The sequence below is a fragment of the Tigriopus californicus genome, chromosome 3 (assembly GCF_007210705.1).
Source record: "Tigriopus californicus strain San Diego chromosome 3, Tcal_SD_v2.1, whole genome shotgun sequence".
NCBI classification, from domain to species: Eukaryota; Metazoa; Arthropoda; class Copepoda; order Harpacticoida; family Harpacticidae; genus Tigriopus; species Tigriopus californicus.
Window position 1 is genome coordinate 11,363,875 of NC_081442.1, and position 21,020 is coordinate 11,384,894.

At 40.2% G+C, this 21,020-nt stretch overlaps 2 protein-coding genes across 8 annotated transcripts in view; one reads left to right on the forward strand and one right to left on the reverse strand.

Annotated features, from left to right (window-relative positions):
- Window positions 1–7,035, forward strand: part of LOC131878575 (restin homolog) — a 35,045-nt gene extending 28,010 nt beyond the window's left edge. For 4 of the 7 annotated variants that reach the window (XM_059224595.1, XM_059224594.1, XM_059224599.1 and 1 more), the window contains 8 exons: window positions 2,806–3,008; window positions 3,511–3,592; window positions 3,677–3,823; window positions 4,278–4,474; window positions 4,540–4,901; window positions 4,968–5,110; window positions 5,776–5,884; window positions 5,967–7,035. In XM_059224595.1, coding sequence (XP_059080578.1) covers window positions 2,806–3,008; window positions 3,511–3,592; window positions 3,677–3,823; window positions 4,278–4,474; window positions 4,540–4,901; window positions 4,968–5,110; window positions 5,776–5,884; window positions 5,967–6,825 — 2,102 coding nt within the window. In that variant the 3' untranslated portion in view covers window positions 6,826–7,035. The remainder of the gene's footprint in view (window positions 1–2,805; window positions 3,009–3,510; window positions 3,593–3,676; window positions 3,824–4,277; window positions 4,475–4,539; window positions 4,902–4,967; window positions 5,111–5,775; window positions 5,885–5,966) is intronic. The other 3 variants (XM_059224598.1, XM_059224597.1, XM_059224600.1) reach the window with 3 other exon arrangements.
- On the reverse strand, window positions 7,031–10,246 carry LOC131878578 (tryptase alpha/beta-1-like). Its single transcript, XM_059224604.1, has 4 exons — window positions 10,137–10,246; window positions 8,230–8,648; window positions 7,361–7,518; window positions 7,031–7,280 (listed from the first exon to the last, which is right to left on the reverse strand). The coding sequence occupies exons 1-4, from the start codon at window positions 10,170–10,172 to the stop codon at window positions 7,105–7,107; spliced, it is 789 nt and encodes a 262-aa protein (XP_059080587.1). The 5' UTR covers window positions 10,173–10,246; the 3' UTR covers window positions 7,031–7,104.
- Window positions 10,247–21,020: the final 10,774 nt, after the last annotated feature.

The window sequence follows — 21,020 nt, forward strand, 5'->3', positions numbered from 1 at the left end:
TGGCTTGTGCCTGGGAATTTTTCTCCCTTTGTACAAGTCTTTGACAATGATCAAGTCTTACGTAATGTGTAAGGCTTTGTTGAACGGCTATTGAGACTGCAGTGTGTAATTAGAGAGTCTTTCATCAAATATTGAATATTCTCATCTTATCATCATGGTGATGCGACCAAATAGAAAATTTGACGTGGCTTTTTAGCTTTGAGAAACGCTTTGAAAATGGAAGCCTTGAGAAAAATGTCTGTTTCATCATGAACTGACCATCGCTCAAATTCAGTGTCTTGGGTCCATATGACAGTTCTGTTATTCAAAGTGTTTGAGACATGAGGTGTTTTGGGGCACAGAGAAAAACTGTCCTTTTTTTTCATTCGCCAAGTCTAATTTGCTTGATCGATGGATTTCGTTTGAAGTGCTACTACATCCAATTTTCTAGAAATACTACTTTCACAAACCACTTTCAAGGCACTTTTTATAAGTTCCTGCCCACTTATCTGCCAAGCAAATGCATTTCAGATTTTAAAGAACAACGAACATCGTTCGTAAGAACGTGAACGAAATTGGTTATTTATTAAGTAATATTGTTCTTCATTGGATGGAACACTTGTGTCGATGTTTTTTGAGTTTGATTTAAGTACTGAAAAAATGAGTTTTGTGATGGTTACTTACTTAATTTTAGATGGAATGATCCATCAAGCTTGTACCATCACATTTTTGCAAATAATTGTTTTGATTATTGCAAGACAACTGCGTCAATTTTTTTATGATGGGCATGCGTCTATGTTAAAAACCCTGATAAATCTTCATTTTACGGTTGTCAATTACTTCAGTATTTCGTTAAAATTAACTAGATTCAATTGTTTTGGGAGGCATTCAAAAGTTGACTTCGAATTTAATTCCATCCACAATTGGATTGACAAACACGGGAAACTTGAGGCTCTTGTCCTAAACCATGCAAATTGACATCTCGACTAGATATAAATGTAGACCTGAACAACGTCATTTAAAGACGAAACTCGACCCAATTCTGATTTCCAGACAAGGTCAATGTTTCGTTTGTTACGGTTTCGTCTTTGGAGAAGCGTTTAATTGAAGGAGATGAGTATCTATCTCTTCATCTGAGTGCTCTCTTTGCTCTCTTTCTCCACTTCGCTCTGTCTTTACTTGGATGAAGTCGTTGCAAATCCCAGAAATGAAGAGTCACACTCCACTGAGCGAGTGGGTCAAATCAGACACACCCTAGCTCGTTGATCGCTTTCATCCCTCTGCGCGTAATTTGCATGTCTCAACAGCGCACTAGACAATTCGTACTTACTGTAAAGCCATAGAACGTCCACTCTCGTCCTAGTTTCTCGATCATGTTTTCTAGATAATTATGAAGCCTTACAACTGTCCAAAGGGAATGAGGCAAGAATCCGGACTCAAAGGAGAAGTCGAGAGTCAGCTGACAGTTTTTATACCCTTGAATACGAACGCACGTGTGTTAACCAGGTCACTTATGCCCACTGCTTTCGTCTTTCATCAATAACGCTTTTGTTCCACCCTCTCATCAAGTTGTCTTTGTTCTGTGGAAGCTTAATTTTATGAGCGTGAACATACACAAGGAGGGTTCCAGACAGAACTGGGATTTTCATCACCTGAGATCTTGGTTGCCTTACACATTGATATTGTGAAGCGTCAATTCCGATTTTTGTGATTATATGTTACGTAAGAATGAATTCTGCGAGCCCTCTCAAACCCTCTGGGATCCAGACCTATGCTTCTTCTCTCCTTGCTCTGGCGCCTTTATTGTTCAAGTTGCTTCCCTCAAATATTCGTAGAGAATAAAAGTAAACGATGAGCCTTTAGCAGATTTTAAGACAGACGTGGACAAGTTCTTGAACAAAATTCCAGAGCAAAACTATACTCAAGGGCCAGGGCAGATGTTATGAAAGTATAAAGATCAGGATTGACTGATTTTGAATATTGTATTTGCATATTGCTGACGATTGTAATCCGGTTTAGAAGTCCACAAAAACCGTGGTATTTGAATCCGTCCCTAAATAAACTCAAAGTAAAACAAGTTCAAATGGGCTCTATCGCTCTAAAATTCCTAATAACAAAGTGAGATGACTATCCTCGCCAATGGTTTTCTTTTTTTTTCAAACTTAAACGGCAGAGCTTTTGAGTAACTAATCTTCTTCTAGCATGTTACATAGAAAATGACTCTGATGTAAATAAGAGAAGAGACGATAACACACCAAAAAATGACCAAATTTTTCAAGGAAATATATAGATAAACATATAATTTTGAGTGTGGAAAGTTTGACACGTCTACCCCTCGTACACGAAGAATCTTGTTCAAGAGGTCATGAATTATGCACTTTTTGGCTGATGCTCCCCTCAAAACGATGAGAGGAGTGGGAGGTTTACAGGGCGGATCTGGCGCTTCGTTTTTGTTTATCAAAAGATAAGGAGATGGCGCCGATATTTTTTTAGTTCATTCCACTTTTTGTACGGCTGATCGAAAGCAATGTTGTCAGTAAATTGAATCTTGAGCCAAGAGATCCAATTTGATGATTGTCGCGTTGGAAGAGTCATAAATTGAATCCTGTCTTGTCAGTGTCGCCTGGTGTGGCCATCAATTTATTGCCATTCTCTCTAATGACCAATGGCGAGAAATCCAAGCGCGAAATGCGACAGTTAGATCTGCTAATGAGAATTAGTGAAGCGGGTGGTGGTGGTCCATCCTTTGTCTCTTGGTTAGTCAAGCCCAACCACTCCGTCCACGACCTTAATTTTTTGATGTGCGCCGTTTCGTTTTGATTGCAGATCGAATTCAAAACAGAAGCAGTTCCACCACCACCACTGCCACTGCCACCCGATATCACCAACCAGATCTAGTCAAAGTGGGATCCGAGTTCTCCTCAGTGGAAGCCAAAGAACGGGAAATCCAGAACCTCAGGTCCCAAGTCAGACACAACGCCAAAGCTTTCGATGCACTCTCCATCACTTTCGATTATCTCGCTAATAAGGTAAGAATTTGGAGGAGCTTATTTGGCATGAAGTGCGTGCCCCAGAAGAATGGACATTGTGCTTTGTATTTGCCAGCAAAATTGTGTGGGCAAATGAAAATCTCGTTCTCATTCAATTAATAACGAGAATTCTTATTTCTTAATCGTAATAGCTCCGTGCCATGCCAAGTCCAAATAATCATAAGAAGACACCGTGTACAAACGAGCCTTTCTTTTTGGTTATCTTGGCGAGTTGAATATTACTTACCTATCAAAATGTGAATATCTAATGCGACCACAGTAGTGTAGTAATAGTTATGTTTTTAATCAGAAAGCTTGATCCAGACAAGTGCCCTTTAGTCCAAAGTGTGCTATTGAACTTTTCTGAACAAACAGACCTAGAAGTGAGTCCTTTTTATTGAAATGGTCTCTTAATTTCAAATAACAAACCATCGTTCAAAGTGTTGCCAACTTGCCCCAAAATGGAAATCTCTTCAAACAAACTTACTGTTTTATGCTTCAGATCGGTGGATTGGAGGCCCCCGTGTTGCGACAACAATTGGAGGACCTGAAATCGAGATTGGAGGGTCGAGAGAAGGATTTCGGTGAGATTGATGAAATACACGCGAATGATGTTGCTGACTTGATTAACCGGAGTAACCTCGATTTTTGTCACATGGGACTTGCAGTGCAATTGACTAACCAAAGAGCGCATGATTTGGACACCTTCCGACAAGAGACCAACCAACAGAAGGCCAATACTGACCTACTAATCCAAGAGTTTGACTCGAAAGTGGCCAAGGTCAAACAGCAACATCGAACCCTACTCGAAAAAGGTGTGACCATCACAAGAAAAGAAGCCTGACATACTAAAACTTCGTTAACATTGCCGAGAACTGAACAGAGTGGGAAGCCAGAAAATGAGATCTTATTTGGAATTGAAGTTCTGTCAAATATTTTTTTTATTTTTTTTTTAATTTTATTTGCTTCCTTTGATGTTTTATTGATAACGGGCTGGAACTGATATATCGAGCCCAAATGTTTGCCTTTACAAATTGTCACTTATTATATTAAATCGCTTAATGTTTCTGGACTAACATTGCGTCTGAAAATTGAGCGTTTGGCGCTCCTTTTTAAGATTAGACAAAAAATGCTTTTATTTATACTCACAAAAATGTGTAAAGGAAAAATAATAATTGAACTAAAAGAAATCGTTATGCAAAGATTTTACATTACATTATTCAATGTATTGCAAGTTTCTAACATCTGCTCTTGCATTGCCCTATTTAGCTCAACAAGAACATAAAGAGGCCATTGAACATATCATCGAGACTCGAATCAACGATCTCACCGAACAAGATGAACGACACGAGCATGAGATTAAAGGCCATCAAAATCAGTTCAAGGCTCAATTGGAAGAACTGGAGGCCAAATGGCAGGAAAAACTTCTATCGTCATTGGAGGAGAAGCAAGAAGAGATGCGAAAGGTACCTTGCCATTTCACTGAGGGAGCTGAGCATTGTTGATTCAAGTGAAATCCATTCCATTGCAGGTTGACCTGTTGTGGCAAAGCAAAGAAGAGAAATGGCAAGAAAGCAAACGATCATTGGAAGACCAGATCCATACCCTGCAAAATGAGATCAAGGAACATGAAGCTCTCTCCAGGGCTAAGAACAAGGGTGATCTTCAATTGCAAGCTGTTCATAACAAGATCGAAAAGGTGAACGCTGAGGCTGAATCATTGAAGGCCGTCCTTGAGCTCAAAACTCGTGAGGTCCATGTTCTACGGAACGAGAAAGTTAGACTTGAAGAGAAGCTGGAGGAATTTGATCGTGTGAGATTGGAATTGAGCAAGGCCAGCGCGATTGTCGAGGATTTGAAGGCTCAAGTGGCTAAGAAAACGAATGTCGAAAGGTACGGGAAAGTTTGGAGCTACTCTCTCGCAACCTCTAATTCTTTGGTTGAACTTTCGGCTTGCAGGAAATTGTCGGCGGAAAACCGCAAATTGTACTCGAACATTGAGCGAGAATCCTGTGAAAAGAAGCGATTGTCCATGGAGAACGAGGAGCTCCATTGGAAGATCCGACAGAGCATGGATGGCTTATCGTTAAGCACCGTCGAAGGTAATGAGAACTTGACTCGGGTTTTTCTCAAGGTTTAGCTTGGAGTGCTTGGAAGAAATGGACTCGACTGAGATCCGGAAGATTGGATGAATGTTAGGACATTTTTGACATGCCAATTTGAAATCAAGTCTCATCAAGTCCAATAGAGCAAAGAGGGTAAATGACTAGAGAGCGATATCCCTGACTTGATAACTTAGGTCCAATTCACAACGTCAATGATGAGTTTCAAGAGCGAAGAAAACATCATGAGAATATGAGATGATGAATTTATTTGTCGACAGAAGATGAGTACCAAAAAGGGAAGATTTTGATGAATTGATAATTTTTGGTGAAAGGACACACAGTCATTAAATTTAGCCATAAATCAGAAGTTTTATCTAGTCCTGTACGCATATGGCAAAGAATGTCGTGGTTTTTGATCCTTCTTCTTTTCGTGCCTCTCTCTGTGTTCTTGAGAAAGAAAATGCTGGACAACGTGATTCAATTCTTGAACTTTCAATCTTTTGTCCTCGTGGTCAGAAAAATGCCTTCCCTGAATTACCTTGAGTTATTTTTTGCTTCACCTACCTATCGCTTACCCTTGACTAGCCAGGTTTCTAAACCAACCATTGTTTCTAAAACGTCATTTTTCACACATGCAACCATCATACTACATCCCTCTCTAGGACCAAGCTCAGGTCAATCCTCCTTGTCGGAGCATTATGAAGGCTTGAACAAACTATCCTGCAGTTTCACAGAAGGATGTAGCAAGTCATTGCCACCGTTCATGGGAAGGTACGTAACCGGCAGGCTCGTCAAGTTTGACCCTGAAGTCGCTTTGAAGTCTTGTAGCTAACTTGTTCTCCGACCATTCCAGAATCACCAACCGACCCTTCCAACTTCACACCTCCGAGTACGGTCCCATCTCAGAGTCTTCGGCCAGTTCCGCCGATTCCGGGGCCGACTTCGACGTGTTCGACCCCCGTTCACTCCCGAACCAAGGGAGGGCGTGTGCTGCGGGCATGGAGGCCGCAGCCTCCGACTCCGTACCCGACTCACCTCGCGTCCTCGAGGTTGTTAAGAAAACCGAGTCCGTGGCCTGGAAGCTCGAGTACGACGAACTAATGGGCGTGTTCCCACCTTGCTACACTCCCAGTCCCAACCTGAGTCGAAAGATATCCCCCAAATCCGCCTCCAGGTCCATGGAGAACGTCCACATGCCCGATCATCTGGCCTTGAGTCGCAAAAAGGCCGTACACACCTTCGAGCCTGTTCGCGAGAGCTCCGAACCCATCGAAGGCCAATCCCCCCAATCCATGATGATCATGACCCCCACCACACCCGATCCGGTGAACATTAGCGGAGACTTTGACGACATCGGGTCCGAGATCTCGAGCTCCAGTGAGATCGAAATCGAGGATCAACCTCAAAACTCTGAAGGCGGCCTCAGTTCTCCCGAAGAGACCGTGGAGGAGGTGAGCCAGATTTTTGTGGCTCATCAAGTACAACAGATCCGGAAGAATCCAATGAATTGCTCTTTACCTAGCTACGACTTGCAGAATCTGTTCTGTCCGCAACCCAAAGATTCCGGAGGTGAGTCCATGATGGCCGATCCCGAGGATCCAAGCGAGTTCAACGAATCTTCGGGCGATGAGGAGTGCTCCATGTCTCCGGGAGAGAGCAACCTCATGTCGGACAGTCTGTCCGCCGTTTCTTGGAGTGAGGAATGCGAATGAACCCGCTTCTCATCTTCTCTCGCTCTCTGACAAAACCATCACTGTTTGCTCATCCTCAGGTCCTTGTATAGCCTGTCCCCGCATCATAACAAAGACCAAATATTCGAAATTCTAATATTTAACTATCATAGAAAGGCAGACTCTGCTCCGACCGATCCCCTATGCTTAACCGAACATGTTTTCAAATAAAGAACCCTAATGTCGAGATTAGATTTGTACTGCGTAAGCCTCATTCTTAGAATGCCATGCCGTGACTAGAAGTTTGTGAGATAAAGTGGATCAAGTTCGATAGGGAACACATGAGAGCACTCCATGCATGTTTTCGTGGATCCAATCCAAGTAAGGCGTAATGCGAGTGTAGGTGGCCATTTCGTCTCCGATTGGACAGGTCTTCACTTTGGGAACGATGCCGATCAGAATTGGCTGATAAAGGTTGAAATAGGTGTGCAATGAACCTGGAACAAGAAAATCCAGATGAACACGAGTTCAAGGGGAATGACTTGTAAGGTTATTTTTTTAACACACACACACACACCTCCTTTGTCGCCTTGGCACTCTCGGTATTGAAGGACTCCGGTCTTGGCACAAATCCGTCGTTGATCCCCACAATCCGTGTGGCGTAGGATTTTTAGGTTCTGTTTCGCCAAAGGCCATGGGTTGGGCCCGAAAGCCACCGGAGGCACGCCCCATCCCCTAGATTAGAATGAAATCAAATCAAGATGGGTGGATTTGCCGGGGTAGAGCAAAAAGCTGGGATACTACAAAAGTTTCTTCAACACAAAAAGATGTATCGTGATCTTGTGTTTATGGGCATCTTTCAAATCAAATTGTTCAGCTCATTGCCAATCTTTTTGTTTTCAATTTTCAAAGCGGATTGAACAAATTCAACGCGAAGGGTCAAAATCCTCGGTTTAGAAAAAATAATAATTATGCTATTGAGTGACAAGTGATAAACAGTGGTCCACTACCACTCCCACTGAGTTAATGGATAGAACTATGGACCCTGGATTCATCTAGTTGAAATATAGAATTGTGCCAACTTTTTGCTCAAGTATTGCTTATAAGTTACTAGTCGCATTACCCAAGACTAAATGAAAATTATATAATCGGAAAACTTTGCCAAAATAGGCTGAATATCATCAGTTGGTTTTTAAAGAGATGCGAGTTAACATTTTGACCTCAAGAATGAACCATCTGTCCTGAGTTAGGCTTAGATCAAGAGCAACCTTCACTAGTGCATGATTCTAAAATATATTGGGCCTCATACCGCACAAAATCAATGCTGACTGATCATTTTCATGAGCTTTGCCACCAATTACCGCTTTCATACCGTCCTTTTCCACATTTCCATATATTGTTGAATTTATATAGAGTTCTAATAGAATCAAATTGAATTCTACTAACCCTTGAGTTGCCATCATGCCAAAGAACGAGTCCATCGCCTTATCTGGCAAGCAAATAGGCCCAATTTTATCAGAGTATGTTATGGCTTGGGCCAGTTCGAGAACTGCAATGTCATTATCCCCGTTCTCGGCGTTGAAATCCGGATGCACTTCACTCCGACTGATCCGGGATCTCTTGAACAGATTCGGATTGATTCGGGGCAAAAGAGCGGCCACTCGATGTCGTTCGAAATCTTGTTCCAAAATGACCACCAGATCCTCGGCATTGTGTTGGTGAACACAACTAGCAGCTGTTATGAGGAACTGCTCATTGACCAAAGAGGCTCCGCAGATCCGATATCCCAGTTGGCTATGGACAATGGCCACTTGCCACTTTTCTGGCGACACTGGAACTTGTTGGCCTTGAAGAAGGCTGATTGTCTGGAAATAAGCACATATTATTTGTTAATTCTTGTGACCTTTTTAACTTATACAACCAGCAAGCAAGACGCAATATTTAAAATCGTAACTAATATTTCTCTTCCACGTGCAAATTTGAGTTAACAGATCTGCCCAACCCTTGAATAAAGGTTTTTAAATTCATTTTGATTCAAGTGGCCAAAAAATAGCTAACAGATCAACTCCTAAATTTGCCCATGCGACTTTACACTTGGGAAAAAAATGCAAAAAGAATTCAGATTAGCATCATTCGTACTCCTGATTAGCTTCTTGATGCACGAAAATTACTTCTTATATATTTTCCATCCGTCACAACGACATAATTATATGCACAGCAATTTATTCATTAGGTCGAGGAATTTACCCCATATTTTACAGCAACTTGATGAAAGGTCGTAAAACCATCAGAAACGGCCTACCTGTTTTTCACGCTAAAAACACCACATTAAATCCACCCAAACGCAATTAAATATGCATGAGCTTTGCATCAAAATAAAATTCATTCCTTTAGCTAAAAAAATTGGATTGATGGCAAAAGGTCGAGCAAGTCCAAAGATGTTTTTCTAGGAACATTGAGGATATGAGAGAGCTCTCTTATGGGGAGAGGTTAGAAAGGTTGGGATTGTACAGTACTCAGAGAAGGTACGAAAGGTATCTGATATTGTACGTTTTCAAAAGCATCCATGAGCTTTGTCCCAACCNTGTACAGTACTCAGAGAAGGTACGAAAGGTATCTGATATTGTACGTTTTCAAAAGCATCCATGAGCTTTGTCCCAACTCAGGATTTAGGGTCAATTGCAGTGACCGTAGAGGCTTAATGTGCGTATTGAGAGCACCTTCAAGCCTTCGAGAATCCAGGCTAGTTCGAACAAGAAGTCCACATCTCTTCTTTCTCGGGCTTCTTCATTGTTTAATTTGATTCCCTCTAATATTCGTAGGGAACACGTAGGCCTTGTTGATCCGGTAGCATCTTTCAAGTCAGACTTGGACAAATTTTTAGATAGCATTCCAAATCATCCCTACATTCAAGGACTAGCTCGGTCTGCCAACTCAAATTCGTTGGAAGACAAATATCATATAAAAATTGAAAAGTAATAATTAGACGAATTATAACCTTTCATTTTAATAGTACTGGGGATTACAGTCCCTGTAGCGGTTAGAAAAGCCCGTGAAAACACAAACCAAAAAAAAGAGATTCGGAAATGAGTACGATGTTGAATGAGTTTTAGCGATTGGCGAGCTACAATGACTAACGTTGAGGTAAATATTCAACTATATTGCTTGCCAATTGGCTAAAGCTTCGGTCACATATTTTTACTCAAATTCATCTGTTTCTCGTTCAAATTAAAAAAAAAGTCGCTTCTGACTTGGAGACTCGAATCCGAACTTGACTTTGTTAAATGGTTGTAAATACTAAGGCTAAGAGTAACATCATCAAAAGTTTTGTTCAAATTAGATACCATTCTTACCCAGAGATAAACATTGATAGATACTAGAAGCCTCATCTTGTAAAGTTTAACAAGTCACAAGAAGGAGAACGAATTTCACACCTTTACACGCGAAGTGCTGATTGACAACTACTTTGGCACTATTTGGCTTGTTATTGTGGTGGTTATTAGTCAACAGTTTTTTCCATTAACCCTAAGTAGGAATCCTTGAAGCATTTTTCTTCCAACCCGGAAACTGTGTCATGAAAAACAGGGTTCATCGCAGGTGGATATGACTTTGTTTCAATTAAATCAATTATTTTTTCAAGCTTCTCCAACTTATAATTAAACTCTGCCTCACCCAACTGTTTTTCATATAAAATGATATAAAAAGAATGGCATTTGCTAAAATAATCCTGGGCAGTGTTGATTCCAAAAGCAAATTTAGATATCCATTGCGAGAATACTTTTCGTCATTGGAATTTAATAATCGCATGGTTACGCACAGGGTACGTTCTGCGCTAACCAGCCTTCTTCCATGACGAAGTGTACGTGTCTAGCAAAAATACCCCTAATGATTACAGGACAATCGTACTAATTCAGAAAACGCGACGTTCATGAGACTAGAGTACAGAAATTTCACATTTCATTCTTCATGGCGTTTTTTTATTCCAAATTCTAGAGGCGGGAAATTTTGGTTCAATTGTTAAGCATTGCTTTTAAAGAAAAACATACCCATGGTCTACTTTAGTGACCATTGCAAAAGGTCCCTGAGGACCCTGGGGCTATTCAGGCTCTATCTTTCAGCAAAACTAGAAAAAGTTACCATATTCGAAATTTGCAATCAATTCTAGATAAAGATTGAAATGAAAATCCAAGCTAATGCAGAAAGCCGGAGTATTAGGCAAGGTTATTTTCAAATTATCTTATTTTTTAATATGTGTTGCTTAATCAAATTTCTCGCCAAATAAGTTGCTTTTGCTGCAGAAAAAATGGTTTACATTCCGACAGCTCACAAAAACCAAGATTACATTCTGATCAATTGGGCAGACTAGATTGAAGTTTGATGTATGCAGATTTAGCGCTAAAAATCACTCCGAATGAAAAAAGACCAGCTCATGGAGTACGTCCTTTGAGTAAGACAACTTATTGACTCCTTTAAGTAGCAGCTGTCTGGCGATATCAGGACAAATTTTGGTAAGTCCCTAGGGTACTTTTCAAAACGTTACAGGCACTAAAAATAGTATTTTGCCTAACATTGCGCATTGTATCTTGGGTTTTAAGGTTTCAAACAGTCTATTGCAAAAAAAGAAAATAGGTGCGTAGGAAAAGTAAGTCCAGAAACAGCCTTTTTCGACTAAAAAGAGATTTTCTTTGAGTGTTGTGATCTCACCGTGTTACAGAAGGGAAAATGACACCTTGCATCCAATGCTCAGTAACTTGTAACACCTTATTTTTCTGCCCTCTAATCATTAGCCTTAACCTTGGGCAACTTCGGCGTCAAAAAAGAAGGAAATGCCAGTTAATAAATTTCTACGAAGCGATTAAATCCACATTTTCCTTTTTTATATTAGTACCAACGACCGCTTGAAGTTTCAAAATTGGTCGAAAATTGGTCGTAAATTGCTGCCAATTTTGATCATCCACCAAAAGGTGAACGTTGTAATTCATCTCGTTGTTCAATCTGAATGAACAAAAGTATAAAATATGTCTTTGGGAAACCTCCATCAAACGTGGAATCAAGTCGTTCAATAAGGGTTTGTCAATAGTTCTTTTGGCTGATCAGTATCATGATTAGAGGGCGGATTCGAAAGTGATGATTTTAGGCATGAAACGTCATTGTTATGTGATCAAAATAACGATGAAAGGTGACGAAATTGGCAAAAGAGTGAAGAAAAAAGTGATACAAATCCAACTTTTCAACATAGCAACTTTCCTTTGATAGCAAGGGTTGCAAGAAGTTAGAATGCATCACATTTTAATGAGCAACAGCAATTACTTTTTTATATAAACAATAAATTGTTGGCATGGCTGCTTGATCTGTAAGCTTGAGTGAAACTGGGCATACATTCATTTCTTATTCCCCTGCAAAATTAGATTGTTGGACGACTCGATAGAAAAAGCATCTTGGAGGGTTTCAAACTGATCAATTTTAGTTCTTATCAAACTTAAGCATTTGAACATTTCAGTGTTCCTGTAATTATTTTGTGTACATTTTGGGATTATACTCACCTGGCACTAATAGATATTCTGACAACTTAATTTTTTTGGATTATCACACATTCCTTGCTGATCAAATGCTTAACACTTTGAACAAAAAATAAATCACCTATTTTAGGCGCTATAAACTTCTCCTTCCCTGTGGACTTAACGTTGAGAGGATTTATTTGCTTCACATTATGCAGAAAAATCTTGCTTTTAGTTTAATTTTTCATTGTGGAATAAATGATGGGTAATGAACTAATGAACAAATTGCCTTGAAATCACATGCAAGTGCTATCAAATATCATTTCACCTACTCGAACATAAACAAATTTCTTTGAAATCACATGGAAGGGCTATGTACGAGTAGGTGAAATGATATTTTCAAGGTCACAATTGAGAAAAATGCGAGATTTGAACAAACTGTCATAAAACAGTTTTCTATAGCTAAAACATCAAATGATGTAAATATAAAATGTTCAAATCGTTCAAATCTGCCCTCTAATAATGACTAATCTCCTCATTGCATTGCTTTGGTCATCCTTCAAGCATCAATGGTTGGTTGTGGGTCTCAACCTCGTTTGAAATCACGAGGTCACGTGGCCTAATCAAAATACTGGGGAGAGTTGACGGAAGTAACCAATCAGGTTCGACATTAACAACTATTTTCTTGATCGTTTTAACCAATCGAATGGCACCAAAATAACACAGAGCATAGATTTCTAGACACTGAATGTCGAACGACCGACCACTCGGCTGGTAAAATAGTACAATGGATGGTTTCCTGGGAATTGATCATAAACCGGTTTATTGTCCTGCTTAGCCAACCAACCGAGTGGTCGGTCGTCCAACATCCAGTGTCTAGAAATTTAGGCAAAGAGCAATATTGCTAATTTCCTGACGTCATCCGCTTCTCCACTTTGATGCAACATTGATGCAACATTGAGAGGGAGAAATGTCTAAGTGAAGAACCGGATGACGGCAGGAAATTACCAATGGTTTATTTCAGGACCTTTACGGGTGTCAACGAGTCGGTCGACATGGCTTAATTCCCACATCATAGATATGTAAGTTAATAAGCTGTTTTGTTGCGCAAAGTTTTGCATTATCTTTATATATTCAAGAGTAGCATCCTATTCCCAGCCATACCCAGAATTCGAAGCAGGTGAGAAAAAATCGACGAATTATAACCATGCGAAAAGCATGTCAACTTCTTAACGAGGAAGAAAGAAAAAGTTTATAAAGGGTTTGAAAGTCTAGAGTCCTTCACGTTGCTGTCAGAAGTTTTAAATACCATTCAGCACGTTGGGTCATTTAGAAATCTGGGGGCGATTATTCAGGAAACTGAAAAATTCGACGAGCACATTGAAGACAAGTTAGCCGAAGGCCTCTCAAACATGCGGATGGATATACCGAGCGTTAAAATCCCGTGATTCAACGATTATGCTGATTCTCTTCAAATCTACATTGTCCAACCCCATTTGGAATATTCATCTCCAGTTTGCGGATCAGTGAGCTCTGTTGGACCTTTTACATTGTTTGAAGCTTTACCCGTGGTATTTCCGATTTGCGGAACGAGAGTCAAAGACAGCTAGGGCTTTATAGTACTCGACGAAGATATAGAATAAGATATCTATCTTTCATATCTTTTTATGTGCAATCACAAACGATGCCCGAATCCGGGAATAAATTTCAACGAAGTTTTAAAACTTCGCCAATTGATGATTTTGTCATATTCGACTATTTGTCGGCTCGAAACTAATAGTTCCCTGAACTTTTGTCGGACTAGAATTTTCACAACAAAATCCATTCACAACCATCAGTGGTAAGCATGTCTTGGGGAAACCCTTGTAGTGCTTGGGTTGAAAAGTTCATAACCATGACAGTTTCAGGGGCTAAGCCAAGTCGCTCTTTTCCACAGCCTTAAGTTTTAGATAGTTTCTGAAGACCATGAGGAATTGGAATGGCAATAACTTGAAATCGTAGTCATCAATGGAGCTGAAAAGGATCCTCATGGAATGTTTGAAACTACATAGAAGTGCTGATCGAGTCATCAAAACCCTTTGGAGAAATGGCCTTTTTGGTAAATGTCATATTGGCTCTAAAGGCCATTGAAGAGACCAATTTATAGGTCATTTACACGTTCATTAGAACGAGGACAAATGAATTTTTCCAACGATTTACAATGTTTCACACGAAGATGTCACAATCCGTTCAGCGTAAGAATTGCCATCGCTAAGGGAAAAATAATCCCCTTCCTTTAACGGGGGTATCCAGACGGACAATTGGGGGCAGAACAAAGAAAAACCAATGTCGGCAAATGCTCACAAAGGTGGCGTTCACGGCTCGGTTCAGAGTAAAAAATCGATTCAAAAAAGACGAAACACAAATGGACGTTGGTCAGAGGAGGCAGATATCAACAATTTTGACATCGTCGCTAAACTCGGAGGTTTATTTACTCTCGGGTATGTATTATCGCGAGTTAAGCCACCACCATTATCGACAATTAGTATGCCCCTCATTGCACCATCTCCGATTTCCAACCACAAGATAATAATTATCGTCAAAAAAAATCTCTTAAAATACCATTACGAACCCTTTGACCAAAAATTTCACCCCTTTTTTCATTACATTTCATTAAAAAATATTTCTATTTATTGTAAGGGGTCAAGTATTGTTCTGATGAGTTTGATACATAGTATGACGCAGCAAGAGATGATTCTTAATTCTTAGATAAAATCCTTTGCTTAGGGAAATGATAATTCTTTACCGAAAAGAATTGGAACAATGAATGTCAATCAGATATTATTGGAGAGCAGAATAATATTTCAATTTTGATTCTTTGCATTTTGTTTTCCGCTTAGCTAATGACCTCCAAAAATGCAAACATCTACCGATACAATTTTTCTTAAACGATAGTTTCATTGGAGGCAGAACAAACATTGGAAGTAATTTGGAATTGTCTAGTGTTACAGGTAATACACACACGACCCTTAGTATCCATATATTAGTATAAACTAATACTAAGGGTAAAATTCCTTCGTTGGATGGTCCTATCTTTGCACCCTCTTGTGATGGATCTTTAAATTGAAAAACGCAAACGGTTATTTTGTGATTTTCTAATACACCATAATTGGTACAAAATGTAATTTTTACCAATTTACTCTATAAGAGTTCATTATAGTCGAACGGGATTAAATGAGCCTCAAACTGAATACCGGCACCCAAACAAATTTAGTTCTGTCGAAAGGGTTTCCCCGCTTGATGTCAGTCTGGATTTGTAATTTGCCAGTCGTCGAGGCGGGGTGTTTATTAATCTGTCGTTTGCGTTTACCCATAGAATTCTAGACACTGGTTGTCGGACAACCGACCACTCGATTGGTTGGCTGAACAGTGCAATCAACCGGTGTGTGATCAATTCCCAGGAGACCATCTATTGTACTGTTTTACCAGCCGAGTGGCCGGTCTTCCGACATCCAGTGTCTAGAAATCTATGGTTTGACCCAAAAGTATTTAGAAAAACACGTTTACCCAGATAGAGAGTGTTCTTAAGAAACGATCTCGAGACCGTGATGAACACGGAGACAACGTTAAAACAGTACTTTGTTTTCTTCATTCTTTATTGCTGGGAATTATACCGGGAATGGGATTTTCAGCAGTTCATTTACTTAACTGTTTATAATATCTGACCACAAAACCTGCTCAATAGATTTATCATATATAGACCACACGAATCTTTTGCATACGAAACGATACCGACTTTACTCCAGAGCTTCCCAAGTGAAGCGATGAAGCTAATGAAAAGGAGAGGACCTGATATGTTGCCCTGAGGAACACCCGACTTGACATGTATTTCACTAAGGAATACCTTGACCTTCACTAATTCCTTCCATCCACTAATGAAATTTCTTAACCATTTGAGAACCTTGCCTTGGATCTCGTTCTCCTGATGTCTATTCAAAAAAGGCCATAATCTTCTTCATCAAAGTCCTTGACAAAGTCGAGAAAAACTGCATTAACTGACTCAGGACTCGAGTAAGGAAGGGAAGGAGAGAGGGATTTTGAGATTTGGTTATACTAGAGATCCATTTCTATGGCTTTCAACTATTTTGATAATGCCGCTATATGCCTATGCCGCTTCAAACAAGGGTTTTTAGACCACGAACCTTCATTCACATTCCATAGCTTTCAGTACCGAAATTTCCAATACGATCTATAAAAATACAATCCCATGTTCGTACGGGCAGATAATGCAAAGGAGCTGGTTTCGAGTTTGCTTCTAGTCAGGGTTCTTAGAATCATTTTAAAAATAACATTTTCATATTTCGGATGAAAAGAAGATTTTCTGAACCGTAGATAAATTGAAACATTCGTTTCATTTCTTGATTGCTTGCGAGAGAACTTGTCAATAAATCGGCACGCTATTGCATCAAAAATAATGTTATGCGTTAAGTAGTTAGTAGTTGAAATACCAAAAATATCAAGCATTTAGGCATAATATGTTACAACATATGGCACGAGTGTTATTTGTTATTCGCTTCGCTACATTTTGCCTCTCCATTGGCCAGCTTCGAAGATAACTCGTAAAGCTGACCTCAATCGCCATCAGTCAAACAAAAAAAAAATAAAAGAAGGGATTTTAGAGTCGACGTGCTGGCCTCGACAATTCGGTACACTGGACGACTCGAATATCATAAATGCCTCTGCTCCAACGCAACACAATAGGACACGCTAATTGGTAGAAATCGCGCTCTTTGGAATGTCACTGTGTTGTTGCCATCTGGTAGTTCCGCTATCAGTTTGCGCTGGTTAGCCTAGTAAAACCAGCATAACCGCTTTCTAACAAGGTTTAAAAGGCGGAGAGCATTCTAGAATCAATCAGTCTCATTAAAGAGCTCTCCGTGTATCCATTTTCTGATTTATTCCGCATTGACTAGCTATTATTCAAGTCTTTTGAACCAATCTTCATCAAAAGTCTGCCGCATAACACGTCATCATGAATTCTGTGTCAAGTTATCAATGTCCTGACAACCATTGCACTGTACCCCAAGGGTTGCTGGAGTTTTTGGGCACTCGAAAAGCCTTGGCCCGCAAATTGAATCAGTTGAGGCTGAATGTCCAACAATATCGTTGCGGTCTCGCTTCCCGAGACAACGTGAGTCAAGTACATTCCATCTTCTATCGAGCTCACGAAGATTTCAAGATCAAACGCGAAGAGATGCTCATAATTGTTCATCTGAGTAACTTGTGCCAGATTCGATGCAGGCATTTCTATTACGATATTGTTGCAGACAATTCTCAACTGTACGGATTTGCCGAGAGCCTCGACGAGGCCCAAGACGTCGTTTTTGGTACTGAAGAGTATGCCCACACCCGTACCATAGTCGTTATGATTCGAATGTTACCCGGACCCGTTCTATGGGGAGATGGCTTTGATGCCGCCGGTTCATACGACCCTCCAGCTTCCCCCGATGACGGGATTTACAGCCTTGATGGAGATGATTGAGATAAAGATCATATCCATGCGATTGTGAAATTGAACCCAATAGCCAAGAGGCGAATGCTGGAAGAAGGGGATTAAACCTTATTTGATGAATCGAACGAGGAAGAGGCTACCACCGAGGACGATGAACAAGATGAAAAAGAACAATTGTCCATTATTGAGAAGATAATCCAGTGCTTCTGATATTAAACGAGTAACTTGGTTTTAGTACTCAATTAATAAGTTTCATGATATCAAATTAAGTTGATGCTGGAATAAATACTCTAGTAATGTCTAATGCAACCGTGTTCTTTTCTCGTTTTAAGGCAATTTATCCAGAGGCATATTTAGCCGGAATATTCGGACATTTAGGCAAGCGCTGGTACCAGCAAACAAACTTGCCTGCCAAAGCCAGTGATGCAAAATTGGCGTTTCGAACTGGTTTTAACGAAGCTGACCGTTCCTCGTAAAGCAATGAGAAAGAAGGATCAGCTTCTCAAAAACATGTTTGAAGCTCCAAACTTGCATCGCTGACACTGGTACCAACAAACAAACGAACCTGCCAGAGCTTGCCTAAACGTCCCCATAGTGATTAAAGAGCTAAGTTGTGAACATTCCGTCTCCAAGAACTTATTTACAGTTGTGGCGTTTTAGGTTAGCTATATATACAAAGCAGTTTCGGTCAGGCTTATCTTGGACAGTTTGTCAAAATCGGAAAGGAGCTTTTGCTTCTCCTTGATGGGAGAAGCCATTATGTATGACAGATTGTTTTTAACAGAAAGCGGCTGAAAGCTTGCGTTTAGAAAACTTCATTGTGAAGGGCGGGAAATAAAAAGAAATATTTTGCCGCCTTCAATTCTGCTCTTATCTCCGATGTGGCCCCAAATTTTGTGCTTTCCAATGCTACTTTACCAGACTTTGCCATATAATTTGATTCGGGGATTCACAATCCTGCTCTTATATCCGATTTGCTCTTACGTCCGATTTGCTCTTACATCCGATTTGCTCTTTTATACGATTTTTCCTGTATTTGAGAAAATTGAACAAATTCAGAGGACCATCGGTTCACATGGAAGACAGGTATACTTACGACATCCTGGCTTTTGCAAGATCCCATCTTGTACAATCAGATGATCCCGATAAAATTCGATTCGTCTATGAATGCCCGAAACCTCCTGTCATTGAGGCACAATTCCTATGGCCTATTTTCGCCGATATGAAGCGGGACCCAAAGATTAATCCTATCGCTTTGGGCTACGAAACTTTAAAAGGTGGAATAGCAAAGATCCAAAAGGAAATCGCCCCTGACATAGAACAAAGAGTAATCATCGCAGCTGACTAGAAATTATTTGACAAGCGAGCACACTACATTGACCGAATTTATGAAGTAATCACTTCACATATAGATTTCGAGAACAGACACGCTCCAACCATTGACCATCCCAAATACAGTCCTGCAGAATGCAAACAGCTCAAGCCCCATCTTGAAAACATTTGGCGCTGGACTATTCATTGCAATAAGTTTGCTCCTATCCGAGCCCCAACGGGTGCAAGATGCAGGAGACGCTTTTTCGGAATTCCCAGTGGCCTATTCGCAACCAACTACCTCGATAGCTGGACGAATGCAGTATGTGTTACCACTAGAGGGCTAGTCAGAGAAACGACACTCATGAGATTCCTGAGATTCTTTAGGCTCCCTCGCGGCTGCCTGGTGTGTGCGATGAGGATCGGCTTTGAACACATTTAGTTACGTGAGTCTCAGACTAAAGTTCCGAATTCAGGGAGCCAGTGAGTTGATGGCTCTTTTGTCTGCTTTGGTTGAAACTGAGTAACGCAAGAGAAGCCGATCAGCCCGACACCCTGCTGCCCAACTACCAAAATGTGTTCAAGGCAAAGTCTCATTCGGCTTGGTTGGAGCGACTCTTCTCTGACCAAAGGCCAGTCTTTTAAAGCTCGTACCTTGGAGTTAGGGGCTTGGACGTTAACCGTTATGAAACTACACTGGCCAAAGAGGTGAGCAAATGCTCATTCTGCGTAAGGTCCAAGCCTTAACTCAGAGGTACCAGCGTTTAAAAAACTCGCCTCAGCCCTCTAATTTCCACTATACACTTATCAATTGGTATTCCCGAAGAAGACATTGACTTTTTCAAGATAATGGCCCGAAGACTCGCTTATTTCTATCCAAATACCTATATGGAAATTCGAATTTGACCCAATTCAAGAAGCGATCTTTTACCAAGCGCGAAGAATATTTAATTTCATTCTATGCAAAAAAGATATCTTCCTTTACTGATACATTTGCAGATGTAATTTTCTTAGGCTACACATCATTATCTGGTTCACCATTTCGGAAATCCACTGCACTCCTAGCGAGCCTTGCGCACCCAGAGAACTCTACATCATATGAGATTCTTTCAACTCGTGCTATTGGCATCGCCTATGCTAGCAGCCTTCAAGATCCACGCGTTTAAGAAGCTTGCAAAGATATCTACAACTTATGCACCAAAATTCATGCCGTTAAACCACACAAGAAATACATCTACCAAGGAACTGACCTTCTTGGACTACCTAACAATGTTTCCGAATTCCTAACGAAACTACAAATTGTTGAACACTTATACGCTCTCGAACATAAGCTAAACGATGCGAATAATCCAGATTTCAAATGTCGCCGATTCCTAAAATAACAAATAAATATTTTAAATCAACCATTGTTTTATGTTTTACTAAACCAACTCACTCGCTATTTTACTACCATAATATCTAAATGAAGAAAATTTTACAATTGACTCATTCATCTGTATTTAAGGTACTGTACTCCTCCTCATTCACTCAATTAGGTTTGGTTTTTCACGGCTCTTTGGTAAGACGTAATTACTTTAAAACCTAATAACTTTATTATAACAGAAACCTGGCTTCGGCCAGTGGTCTTAGATGAAGAATGAACCATGGCTGGTTTCAACTTAGTTCGTTGTGATAGGATACGCCCTGATAATCCAATATTCCCACATGAGGGTGCATGCCTATATGTTAGGAATGATTTGCACATAAGTCATGTACAAATGTCGAATGGAGAAGTAGAGGTCTTGATTTGTCATATCCGAGGGCTTGATCTGTCAATTGTAACAATGTATAGACCCCTTTCTTGTTCAGTAAACTCCTTTATGTCAGCTCACAAATTCACTGGAAATGAGTTGGATCAGGCAGTTTGCTCGATCGAAGGTTTTTTTTGTAGGGGACTT

Coding starts and splice junctions, on each gene's coding strand:
- LOC131878578 (XM_059224604.1), bottom strand. CDS start 10,172: ATGAGGCTTCTAGTATCTATCAATGTTTATCTCTGG. Junction 7,519..8,229: donor GGCATGATGGCAACTCAAGG/GTTAGTAGAATT, acceptor ATTCTAATCTAG/GGGATGGGGCGTGCCTCCGG. Junction 7,281..7,360: donor GTGCCAAGGCGACAAAGGAG/GTGTGTGTGTGT, acceptor TTCTTGTTCCAG/GTTCATTGCACACCTATTTC.